At 22.4% G+C, this 12,645-nt stretch overlaps 1 protein-coding gene across 3 annotated transcripts in view; it reads left to right on the top strand.

The window, feature by feature from the left end:
• Nucleotides 1–895: 895 nt before the first annotated feature.
• The window catches only part of LOC117177877 (TBC1 domain family member 23), a 156,814-nt gene continuing 145,064 nt past the window's right edge, over nt 896–12,645 (top strand). For all 3 annotated transcript variants that reach the window (XM_033368922.1, XM_033368921.1, XM_033368919.1), the window contains exons 1-4: nt 896–1,175; nt 4,518–4,738; nt 6,958–7,162; nt 7,296–7,532. In XM_033368922.1, the coding sequence (XP_033224813.1) occupies nt 1,147–1,175; nt 4,518–4,738; nt 6,958–7,162; nt 7,296–7,532 (692 nt within the window). In that variant the 5' untranslated portion in view covers nt 896–1,146. The remainder of the gene's footprint in view (nt 1,176–4,517; nt 4,739–6,957; nt 7,163–7,295; nt 7,533–12,645) is intronic.

Genomic DNA, 12,645 nt, shown 5'->3' with positions numbered 1-12,645 from the left:
AATGAAAATACTATTTCAGTTGAATATTCTATAATTTTAGTAAAAAATTCAATTGTTTGGTTAAAAATTCTTTTTTTTTTGTTTTTGACTGAAAATATAATTATTCAATTTTTTGTTGAAAAATTATCTTTTTTATTTCAAAATTCGTCGAATTCGTTGAAGGTTTTAATATTTCATTTGAAGATTCATTGTTTTAGTTTAAAACTATTTTTTTTTTATTTAAAAAATTTAATTATTCTAGTTTAAGGGCATATGATACTTAGAAAATTGTCGGTTTTACCAGTTTTAGGTTGCTCCGGCTTTTTTCTAGAATAATAAACATTTTGTCTTAAAAATTTGGGAAATGATAGCGAACATGCTAACGGACGTCCCCACACACTTTTTTTGTAGGTTTTTTTCCTAGGATAAGAAGTATTTTGCCTTCCAAATCTGGGAAATGATATCATTTCATTACCGTGTTACCGACTGAGTTTTCACAGCTGTCGATCTGAGTTGATTATCTAACAAGTTGTGACTTTTTCACAAAAGGAAGGTGGCGGCGCTAGGGGCTTTTTCCTTAAAAAATAATTACTCCAAGGGACCCAACCGATGTCAGTTCATATATTTTCTTCCTTCTCCCAAAATTTCGATATACTAACTTATTTAGTTTAAGAAAAAAAAGGCGGACAAATTTAACATTACAAGGTCAAATTTTGATTGCGTCACATACTACCATTTACCCTTAATTGAATGGCTTTCCAAAAATCTTGGTGAAAAATCATTTGATAGTACTGAATAAATACAGTTTTGTCGTATTCAGTTGGTGTCATTGCTTGACCCTCGGAAGGCAGACATCTTTATCAAATTGCGCATGCGTATTTTGCCTTTCCCTAAAAATAAAGATGGCATGATATGGAAGTGAACTGTCAACATTGGTCAACATGAAAATTGTGTTTCGTAATTGTTCTCGTTGATAATTCCAGTCGTGCTGATTAAAAAAACGGCGATAAAAGTGAAAAATGACGTAGGATCGTTAAAATTTATCGGGGCGATGTTACGATTTCGGATATCTCGTTCATGACGAAAAGAATTTTAAGATAACGCGGTCACTGTCGTGAATACTTTTTTTCTTCCTTTCAACCACCTTCGATTGTGACATTTTCAAAAATGGCACTACAGGATGAGGAAAACACTTGGTAAGTGTTCCATGGTTTATATTTTTAACAATTTTCGTCAATTTTGAGGTTAGGCGAGGCGAGTTATCTTTATTGTCACACCGTCTGTCAGATTTTAATTCTCTGCTCGATTTTCACGTTCTATATCCGGTTCTAAACGCTTTGACTGATTATAGTTTTGTGGCACCTTTTTGTCAGAAGCCACAATATGTTTTATAGATTTTAGAATTGCGGGTGATTATTGGCTTTCACCGAAAGAATGTTTTAATAGTAACAATGAGAGTAGAACTTGGGCGTGTTAAGTCTTCTTTCACATTGTTTATTTGACTGTCGGTCTATATTTTTAGATTTTTTGACAAGAGGGAATGAAGAATCTTTTGTTATTTTATTCCTGTTTTTTAAAAGAAATTAAAAAAATAAATTTATAATTATGATGCATATTATAATATGTCAACATTATATTTAATTAAAAATTGAAAAATAAAAGCCATATTAAATCATTAAAGTTGGGATTTCTGTTTTCAAATTTCATAAATTCCCTGCTGAGAGTCCATTGGATGACTAAATTTACCAAAATATTATTATTTTAAAATAGCGATCTGTTGTCGAAAAATCTTCTTTGAATAAAAATTATGAATTGAATATTTATTAAATTCTCTTCTAACGTATCTGCCTGTTTTTGAAGAGAAATTCTTTCTAATATTTCTGGATTTTGACTTTAAATTTTTTATACCTATGCACTGCATTTTATCGACAATTCAAAAATAAAATGTAGATTAAATAGAGTTATATAATTACTCTCTAACGTTAAAAATTTCATTGTTTTCGTTTTAATTCACATTTTAATTGAAAATTGAACAATTTTGTTTAAAATCGTTTTTTAATGATTTTTTTTTAAACTGAAAATTTAATTGATTATTAGTTAGAAATGAATATTTTAGTTGATAATTCAAACAATTGATTTAAAATTCCTGTATTTTGTTGAAAATTGATCTTTTGAGTAGAAAAATATTTATCTTGATTGAACATTTATCTTTTTAGTTTTAAATGTATTTGTATGTTTAAAATTCGACTCTATTGTCGAAGATGAACTATTTTCTTGAAAAATCGTCTTTATTTTTATTCAATATCAATTTTATTGGCTGCAAATTAAACAATTCCATTTTCGGTAAAAATTATTATTTTTTTATTGAAAATTTAACGATTTAGTTTCAAATTTATGTATCTTGCTGAAGATGTGTCTTTTTCTTGTAGAAAATTAATTTTCTTTCTATAAAATTCATGTTTATCGTTGAAAATTAATTCATTTGGTTGAAATTCATCACATTTTATTTGAAAATTCATCTCGTTTGTTGAATATTGAATTATTTTATTGGAAATTTCGTCTTTGTTTTTTGTTGAAAATTATTTGCATTTACTGAAAATTTCATTTTCGGTAAAAATTCTGACTTTCTACTTGGAATTTCAACTTTTTTTTTGAAAATTCGTGCATCTTGTTGAAAATTTGCCTTTTTAAATCGAAAATTAATATTGTTTGTAGAAAATTCACCTATTTGATTTAAAATTCATGTATTTTGTTTAATTTTTCTTGTTCTTTTTAGTAGAAAATTAATCGTATTTGTAGAAAATTCATGTTTCTGTTTGAAAATTGATCTATTTGAATAAAAAATCATCTCTTTTCTTTGAAATGTAACTATTTTATTGAAAATTAATCTTTTTGACTAATAATTTTACAATTCGATTTGCGGTTGAAAACGGTTGAAAATTTTCCCTTTTCATTAGAAAATTAATCTTCTTTGTAGAAAATTTATGTATTGTTTACAATTTTTTTTTTCTTTTTAGTAGAAAATTAATCTTTTTGGTTAAAAATTGATCTTTTTGGTTATAAATTAAGCTCTTTTTTTTGAAAATTGGACTATTTTATTGAAATTCTAGATTGAAAGTTTAACTATTCCATTTTCAGGTAAAAATTAATATTTTTTAGTTTGAATTTCAACTATTTAATTGAAAATTTGCCTTTTTTTAGTAGAAAATTAATCTTATTTGTAGAAAATTTATGTTTCTGGTTAAAAATTGATCTATTTAATTAAAAAATCATCTCTTATCTTGAAAATTAATCTTTATTTTCATTATAAATTAATATTTTAGACTGAAAATTTAATTTTTTTATTTTCGATTAAAAATTAGTATTTTCTAGTATTAAACTCAGATATTTTTTTGAAAGTTCACATTTTTTGTTAAAAATTTGACTTTTTGAGTAAAAAAAATCATCTTCTTGGTTGAGAGCTCACATTTTATTTGAAAATTCATTTTTTTTTTGTTGAAAATTGAATTATTTTATAGGAAATTTCGTCTTTGTTTTTTGTTGAAAATTATTTGTATTTACTGAAAGTTTCATTTTCGGTAAAAATTCTGACTTTCTAATTGGAATTTCAACTATTTTTTTGAAAATTCGTGCATCTTGTTGAAAATTTACTTTTTTTAGTATAAAACTAATTTTGTTGATTTAAAAATCATGTATTTGGTTCAATTTCTGGCTAAAAATTGATATTTTTAATTAAAAAATCACCTCTTTTTGGAAAATTGAACTATTTTATTGAAAATTAATCTTTATTTTGGTTGAATATTAATATTTTAGATTGAAAATTTAAAAATTCTATTTACCATTAAAAATTCATTTTCTGTGTGGAAATTTATGTATTTTGTTGAAAATTGAACTTTTTGCTTGAAATTCTAGATTGAAAAATTAACTGTTCAACTTTTGTTTGAAAATTAGTATTTTTTAGTTGGAAATTCAACTATTCGGTTTGAAAGTGCACCTATTTTACTGAAAATCCATCTTTTTGAATAAAAATTCATCTATTTAGTTAAAAAATAATTTTTTGTTGGTTGAGAGTTCACATTTCAAATTTAAATTAATCATTTTTGTTGAAAATTGAACGAATTTCTTAATAATTCTTTATCATATTAATTATTTTAACTGAAAATTTAATTCTTTTATGGTCGGGTAAAATTAATATTTTTTAGTTGGAAATTCAACTATTTAATTTAAAATTTATGTACTTTTTTGAAATTTTGTCTTTTTAAGTAGAAAATTAATTTTCTTGGTTGAAAATTCATCTATTTTGTTGAAAATACAATATTTTTTTCGTTTTTTTCTTATATTTTTTAATGGATATTTAAAGATAGAATAAAATCATTTAAAATTAAGTCAATTTTTATTTCATCTTAAATCTGTATAGAATTCTAGGGAAATAAAATTTAAAAGTTTAAATTGGTGAAATTAAAAGAAGAAAAAACAAGTTTAAAAATTTTTTATTTAAAGTTTAATCATTTAGAATAAATTTAGAATAAATTTCATAGGGTGCTGGAATTGGAAGCAGCTCTCTTGGACGCAGAATCACCTTCTGCTTCTGATATATACGCAATTTGTAAAGGACAGCCAGTCCCTCCAAATTTAAGACCGGATGTTTGGCAAGCATGTTTAGATGTCACAGATCGTGGCAACCAGTTGATACATTTTAACGAGGTTTTTGATCTTCCGGATCAAAATGTTATAAGAGAAGATTGTCAACAACTCGTATGTGAGTTCCAAAAATTTAAATTTAATTCAGTTCTTATCTTTTAGATCTTATTTTTGAGATTTGATCACTGTAGCACATTTTTTTCAGACAGTATTCTATTTATTTATTTATTTTTAATAAAGTCGAGGCAGTCGAACTTTAATTTTCCGAAAAGCGTAAAGTTTTTTCCAATAAACAGGGAATTTATTTTATTTTTGACATGACACGTGAATTTTTTAAAGGAATTATTTGGATTTAGAGGAAAGGAATTTAAAAGATATATTATAGAAAATTTTGTTACATTCTTCGTTGCGAATTGATTTTTCTTTAGCAAAAAATTTAATTTAATGGTTGAAAGTTTAACTCTTTTGTTAAAAATGCCTCTTTTTTTTTTGGTTTAAGATTCATCCTTTTAATTAAAAATTCATCTATGGTTGAAAATGTAACGGAGAATCTTTTCAGGAATTAAATAATAAAATATTATTTATAATTTTATTTATTATTGATTTACTTTATGTATTTATTATAATTATTTATAATATTATTTATAAATAAGGATAAAATAATAAAATATTTACCTCGATTTTATAAATCATTTTTAACGTTTATTTTTTATCTTGAAGTAACTTTAGTTCATGTTTAATTTAAAAACAAGTATAATTAAAATTCCCTTTCCATCTTAAATGTTAGCCTAAATTTCATGAAAATAGTTATGACGAAAAAAAAATTTTTGAAATGAATTCTTAAAAATTAATTAAATTTTGTTGAATATGTGTAATTTTAGTTAATTTTTTTCAACTTGAAATTTTTTTAAACTACTATTTGTTTTAATTCGGCAAAATAAAAAAAAATGAACTGGAATCTCCCAAAAAATAACTTAAAATTTTCCTGATAATCTAGAGAATATTGTTTGATTTTCTAAAAATCTTTCCAAATTCATAAAAACCTTTTTTACAAAATTGTAAAAAATCTACATTTTTCTCCAAATTTTTGTATTATCAAATTCAACATTTTTAAAAAATGTTTTTAATATATCTGAACGTTCTAAATGTCTTTTAAAAATTTTCCAATTTTTCTTAAAATATTTTAAAGACAAACAAATTTGCCTTCAAGGTTCCCAGATTTTTCGAAATTTTTCTGGAAATACTTTGAAATCTTTTAACATTTTTCTGGGAATTTAAAGAAAACATTTTTATTCTCTTGAAAATATTTATTAAGCATAATCGATTTTTTTTGTAATTTTGATTCAATCAAACTTGGGCAATTTTATTGTTCTCCTAAAACCTTAAAAAAAATTTAAAAGGCTTCTCATTTTTCGTTCTAAATCATAAAAAATGTACATTTCGTTTTAAATTTTTCGGAATCTTCTCAAGATTTTAATTTCAAATAAAAAAACAATGTAATACAAAAAAATTGTTTCAAATCTTTTAGATTTTTTCTCGACATATTTAAAATCTTCAAAACATAAAATTAAAAAAATATATACAAAATTAAAAAATAGTAAATTATAAAATTTAGAAAAAAAGTACTATAAAATTATTTAAAAATTTAGAAAATTTCATCCACGCTAAGCTTGATTCTATTTATTACATTACAGTCATCTAAAACTGTAAAATAATTTATATCTTCATTAAATTATTCTTTAAAAGACATAATTTAAATATTTAAAATGAAAATAAACATTTATTAATCATTCTTTTCTGTAGATTCGATAAAAATAATTATGATCAATAATTCCAAACCTAAATGCACTGATAGACGAGAATAAATCAATGTAGAATGGATAAAATAGCAATTTGTAAATTATTTTGAGAGTTTGGTTCCTATATTGCTATTTGAAAAGAGTTATGCCAAAAAGCTATTTTTTAAATGAATTCATTAAAATTAATTACATTTATTTACAATTTTATAATTTATTAAGATGTCATTTTTTAAATATCTATTAGCCATTTGGTTGAAGATTTATCTCTTTAGTTGAAAATTTAACTAATTCGTTAAAAATTCAACTCTTCTGTAAAAAAATGTATGTATTTCGTTGAAAATGATGTTTTATATATTTTAAATTAAACGATTCTATTGTTGTCCAAAAATGTATCGTTTTTAAATTTTTAAAAACAAACTATTTCGTTAAAAAAGCATCTTTCTTAACTGAAAATTAACTTTTAAAAAGGACGTTAAAGAATTTAAATTTTGATTTATTCTGAATTTAATTTCCTAAATCCGTATGATCATAATTGCAGCTAAACTCGGAAACGACGATGAGGACAAAGTTTCGGTCGTCTCCGACATTGAGTCAATTTTGACATTTTATTGTAAAAACCGAGGCAAAAAATACGAGAGAAATAATGGATGGCTTGAATTACTCGAGCCATTGATAGCATTGAAACTTCCCAGGTCTGCAACCTACAATTTATTTGAGGCTATCAGAGATATTTATATTCCCAGGTTTGTCATTTATTTTCCTCGTATTCCATTTCTGAAAAGTTGCGATTTGTAATTCAGTAAAATAAAGAACCGAAAATTGAAAAAAAAACAGCGGGAAAAAAGGGAAGTTTTAATTAAATTATTTATTGTTTAGGGGCGATATACACAGTTCAGTTTTGAGATTGTTGCTCTTATATCACGAACCAGAATTATGTTCCTTTTTGGATACGAAAAGAGTTTCGCCCGATCAGTACACAAAAGGATGGATAAGTACTTTATTCGCTGGTGTTTGCTCCTTGCCGGCAGTTTCAACAATGTGGGATCTATACTTCATGCAGGCGGATCCATTTTTTATGATGTTTCTTTCGTTAATTATGGTCATAAATGCCAGGTGAGAAGACAATTTTCTAATTAGATACGAAAATTATGATAATTTGACTATATTAAAGGAATCAGAGTTCATTCTTTTTTTTTAAATCCCCCTTTTCTCCCTTAAATTTGAAAAATGCTATAAAATATTTAAAATCGAGAATTTCGATACAATTGCCAACAAAAGAATTAATGTAAAATATTTAATTAACGATTTAGTTGCTAATTTTATTTCAAACAGGGCCTAAAATGTTAGTTTCAATTAGAAACGCTTAAAATTTTTAATGTTTTAAGTGAACATACTCAATTTTTGACAAAAGAGATGATATATTTTTTTTAACGAAAAGAACGAATTTCTTACTGAACAGTTAAATCTTCTATATGAAAATCTAAATTTTTGATTAAAAAAACATTTTTAACCGAGAATATTATTTTTTCTTTATCAATAATGAAGAACTTAATACAAAATACATAAATTTGTAACCAAGAGTTCAATTTTCAACTGAAAATAAATTAATTTTCTACCAAGAATGGAATAATCAAAATTTGCAGTTAAAAAACTTAATTTCCTTAAAAAATGAATTTTCGACTAAAGAAATTAATCTTCAAACAAATACATAAATTTTCAACAATAAAAAAATGAATTTTTTGCTAGGTAATTCAATTTTCAAGCAAGTAATTGAATTTTTATTGAATATAGATGAATTTTCGAACTGAAAAGTTACATTTTCTATTTGAAAATATGATTTTTTAACAAATTAGTTGAATTTGCAATCAAAGTGATGAATATTTGAATGGTTTTTGCTCCAAATAATGGAATTTTTAACTAAAAAAGATTAATTTTCAACTAAAAATGGAATAGTTCAATTTTCAGATAAAGAAAATTAATTGAAAGAAAGATTTTTCAAGAAAATAGTTGAATTTCTAACCAGAGATTAATTTTTAACTAAAATAATGAATTTGCAATTATAAAAATAAATTTTTTACTGAGTAATTCAACTTTCAACCAAGTAGTTCAATTTTCATTAAAAAATATGAATTTTGAAACTGAAAAAATCAATTTGTGACTGAAAAGTTAAATCTTCTATCTGAAAATATGAATTTTTAACAAAAGAGTTCAATTTGTAACTAAAAAGGTGAATTTTCAGTTAAAAAACATTAATTTCCACAACAAAAAATACAAATTTTCAATAAAGTAGTTAAATTTTCAACTAAACAGATGAATCTTTACGTGAATTTTGAACCAAATAATGCAATTTTCCACTAAAAATGGAATAGTTAGATTTTCAGTTTAAAAAATTAATTAAAAAAAAGAATTTTCAAGAAAATAGTTGTATTTTTAACCAGAGGTTAATTTTTAACTAAAATAATGAATTTCCATTCAGAAAAATAAATTTTTCACTAAGTAATTCAACTTTTAACCAAGTAGTTGAATTTTCATAAAAAAATATGAATTTTAAAACTAACAAATAAATTTTGTACTGAAAAGTTTAATTTTCTATCTGAAAAGATAAATTTGTATCTTAAAAGTTAAAGTTTCTATCTGAAAATATGAATTTTCAGTTAAAAAAAAGTAATTTCCACAACAAAAAATACAAATTTTCAATAAAGTAGTTAAATTTTCAACCAAGCAGATGAATCTTTACGTGAATTTTGAACAAAATAATGGAATTTTCCACTAAAAATGGAATAGTTCGATTTTCAGTTAAAAAAATTAATTGTAAAATAGAATTTTCAAGAAAATAGTTGAATTTTTAACCGGAGATTAATTTTTTAATAAGTAATTCAACTTTCAACCAAGTAGTTAAACTTTCATAAAAAGTTATGAACTTTAATACTGAAAAAATAAAAATTTTAACTGAAAAGTTAAATTTTCTATCTGAAAATATTAATTTTGAGTTAAAAAAAAAATAATTTCCAAAACAAAAAATACGAATTTTCAATAAATTAGTTAAATTTTCAACCAATGAGATTAATCTTTACATGAATTTTGAACCAAATAATGGAATTTTCGACTAAAAAAAATTTATTTTCAACTAAAAATGGAATAGTTCAATTTTCAGATGAAGAAAATTAATTGAAAGAAAGATTTTTCAAGAAAATAGTTGAATTTCTAACCAGAGATTAATTTTTAACTAAAATAATGAATTTGCAATTATAAAAATAAACTTTTTACTGAGTAATTCAACTTTCAACCAAGTAGTTGAATTTTCATTAAAAAATATGAATTTTGAAACTGAAAAAATCAATTTGTGACTGAAAAGTTAAATCTTCTATCTGAAAATATGAATTTTTAACAAAAGAGTTCAATTTGTAACTAAAAAGGTGAATTTTCAGTTAAAAAAAATTAATTTCCACAACAAAAAATACAAATTTTCAATAAAGTAGTTAAATTTTCAACTAAACAGATGAATCTTTACGTGAATTTTGAACAAAATAATGGAATTTTCCACTAAGAATGGAATGGTTCGATTTTCAGTTAAAAAAATTAATTGAAAAAAAGAATTTTCAAGAAAATAGTTGAATTTTTAACCAGAGGTTAATTTTTAACTAAAATAATGAATTTCCAATCAGAAAAATAAATTTTTCACTAAGTAATTTAACTTTTAACCAAGTAGTTGAATTTTCATAAAAAAATATGAATTTTAAAACTGAAAAAATAATTTTTTTTACTAAAAAGTTAGATTTTCTATTTGAAAATATGAATTTTTAACAAAAAAAGTTGAATTTGTAACTAAAAAGGTGAATTTTCTGGAAAAAAATACCACCAAAAATTATAGGAATTTTCGACCTAATAATTGAATTTTTAACTAAAAAAGATAAATTTTCAATCAAAAAATGATATAGTTAAATTTTCATTAAAAATATTAATGTAAAAAAAAAAGAATTTTCAACAATTTAGTTCAATTTGCAATCAAAGGTATGATTCTTCAACCAAATACATGAATTTTCAACCAAAATAATTGAATTTTTAACTAGATATGATAAGTTTTCAACCAAAAATGGAATAGTTAAATTTTTTATTAACAAAAATTAATTTTAAAAAAGGAATTTTCAAGAAAATAGTTTAATTTTTAACCAGAGAGTAATTTTTAACTAAAATAATGAATCTCCAATCACAAAAATAAATGTTTTACTAAGTAATTTAACTTTTAACCAAATAGTTGAATTTTTACCGAAGAAAGATGAATTTTGAAACTAAAATGATAAATTTTCAAGGGATCAATTAAATATGTTTTGTGAAAATATCAATTTTTAACTCTCAGGTGATTTGTATAGAATTCGTCTTTTCTACTTAAAAGTTCAACAATTTCTTTAAAAACCCAATTATGTTGTTAAAAATGAAACTTTGTTTTAACAGTTCGTATTTTTGGTTGAAAATTAAATTTACTTGGTAGAAAATTAAATTATTCTTTTAAAATTTAAACTATTCATTTAAAAATTAAACTATTTTGTTGGAAATTAGTTTTTTTTGTTGTTCAAAAATTAATTTTTTTAAATCTGAACATGTAGTTATTTGGTTGAAAATTTAACTAATTAAATTTTTATGAAATTTTAGTTTAAAACTAAAATATCTCTTTAAAAGTTCAATTTCCTGGATTGAAAATTAATTTTCTTCTTAAAAATTTTTCTTCTACGATTTAAAAGTCAACTGTTTTCTTAAAAGTTTGACTATTTAGCTTGTTTTTTTTGTCAATTTGGGTAAAAAAATTATCTTGTTTTTTAAAAATTCATATATTTGGTTGAGTATTCAAATATTGTCTCAAAAATTCGTCTTTTCCGACGAATTCAGCTACTTAAACTGAAAATTAGTTTTAAAAACTGAAAACTCGTTTTTTTTACTCAAAATTGAACGATTCTATTTGTTAAAATTTTTTTTGTTGTTAAAGATCGATAATTTTAGTTGCAATTTCAACTATTTCTCCGTAAATGAACTTTTTTGATGAAAATGTAGCTGATTTGCAGAAAGTTCCTCCTTTTTGCTTAAAAATTCAACAATTTGTTTAAAAATCCAATTATTTTGCTAAAAATGAAACTTTGTTTTGAACAATCCAGATTTTTTATTGAAAAATCTGAATTCATGAATTTTGATAAAAATTCTATTCTTTTTGTTGAATATTATTTTTTAAAATTAAAATTAAACGATGCTATTTTTGTTAAAAAAATGTATCGTTTTTAGTTGAAAATTAAACTATTCTGTTAAAATTTAAACTATTGATTTGAAAATTAAACTATTTTGTGGGAAATTCGTTTTTTTTGTTTTTAAAAATGAATTTTTTAAATCTGAAAATTCATCTCTTTGGCTGAAAATTCAACTGTTTTTTTTTTGGAAATTAAACTATTTTTTAGAAAAGTTTATGAGTTTTAATGAAAATTCTATTCTTTTTGTTGAATATTATTTTTTTAAACTAAAAATTAAACGATACTATTTTTGTTGAAAATGTATCTTAAAAGTTTGACTTTTTAACTTGAAATTTTTTTAAGAGATTTTGATTTGGGTAGAAAAATTAATCTTGTTTTTTTAAAATTCATATATTTGGTTGAGTATTCAAATATATATTTTTTCGATGAATTTAACTCTTTAATCATTTGTTTTTTTAATTAGATGTTTTTAAATCGAAAAATTAATTTTTCCGTTTTTGGTTAAAAACTGATATTTTTTAGTTGAAAATTAAAATAATTTGTTAGAAAATTAAACTATTCTGTTAAAATTTAAACTATTTATTTGAAAATTAAAATATTTTGTTTGAAATTCGTTTTTTTTTATTTGTTAAAAATGAATTTTTTAAATCTGAAAATTCATCTCTTTGGTTGAAAATTCAACTGTTTTTTTTTTGGAAATTAAACTATTTTTTAGAAAAGTTTATGAATTTTGATGAAAATTCTATTCTTTTTGTTGAATATTATATTTTTTTAACTAAAAATTAAACGATGCTATTTTTCTTCAAAATGTATCTTAAAAGTTTGACTTTTTAACTTGAAATTTTTTAAGAGATTTTGATTTGGGTAGAAAAAATTAATCTTGTTTTTTTAAAATTCATATATTTGGTTAAGTATTCAAATATATATTTTTTCGATGAATTGAACTCTTTAATAATTTGTTTTTTTTTTTAATTAGATTTTCTTAAATTGAA

Source organism: Belonocnema kinseyi, chromosome 8 (assembly GCF_010883055.1).
Source record: "Belonocnema kinseyi isolate 2016_QV_RU_SX_M_011 chromosome 8, B_treatae_v1, whole genome shotgun sequence".
Classification (NCBI taxonomy): Eukaryota; Metazoa; Arthropoda; class Insecta; order Hymenoptera; family Cynipidae; genus Belonocnema; species Belonocnema kinseyi.
Note: the sequence above shows the minus strand (reverse complement) of the source record. Positions and strands in the feature narration are given on the sequence as shown.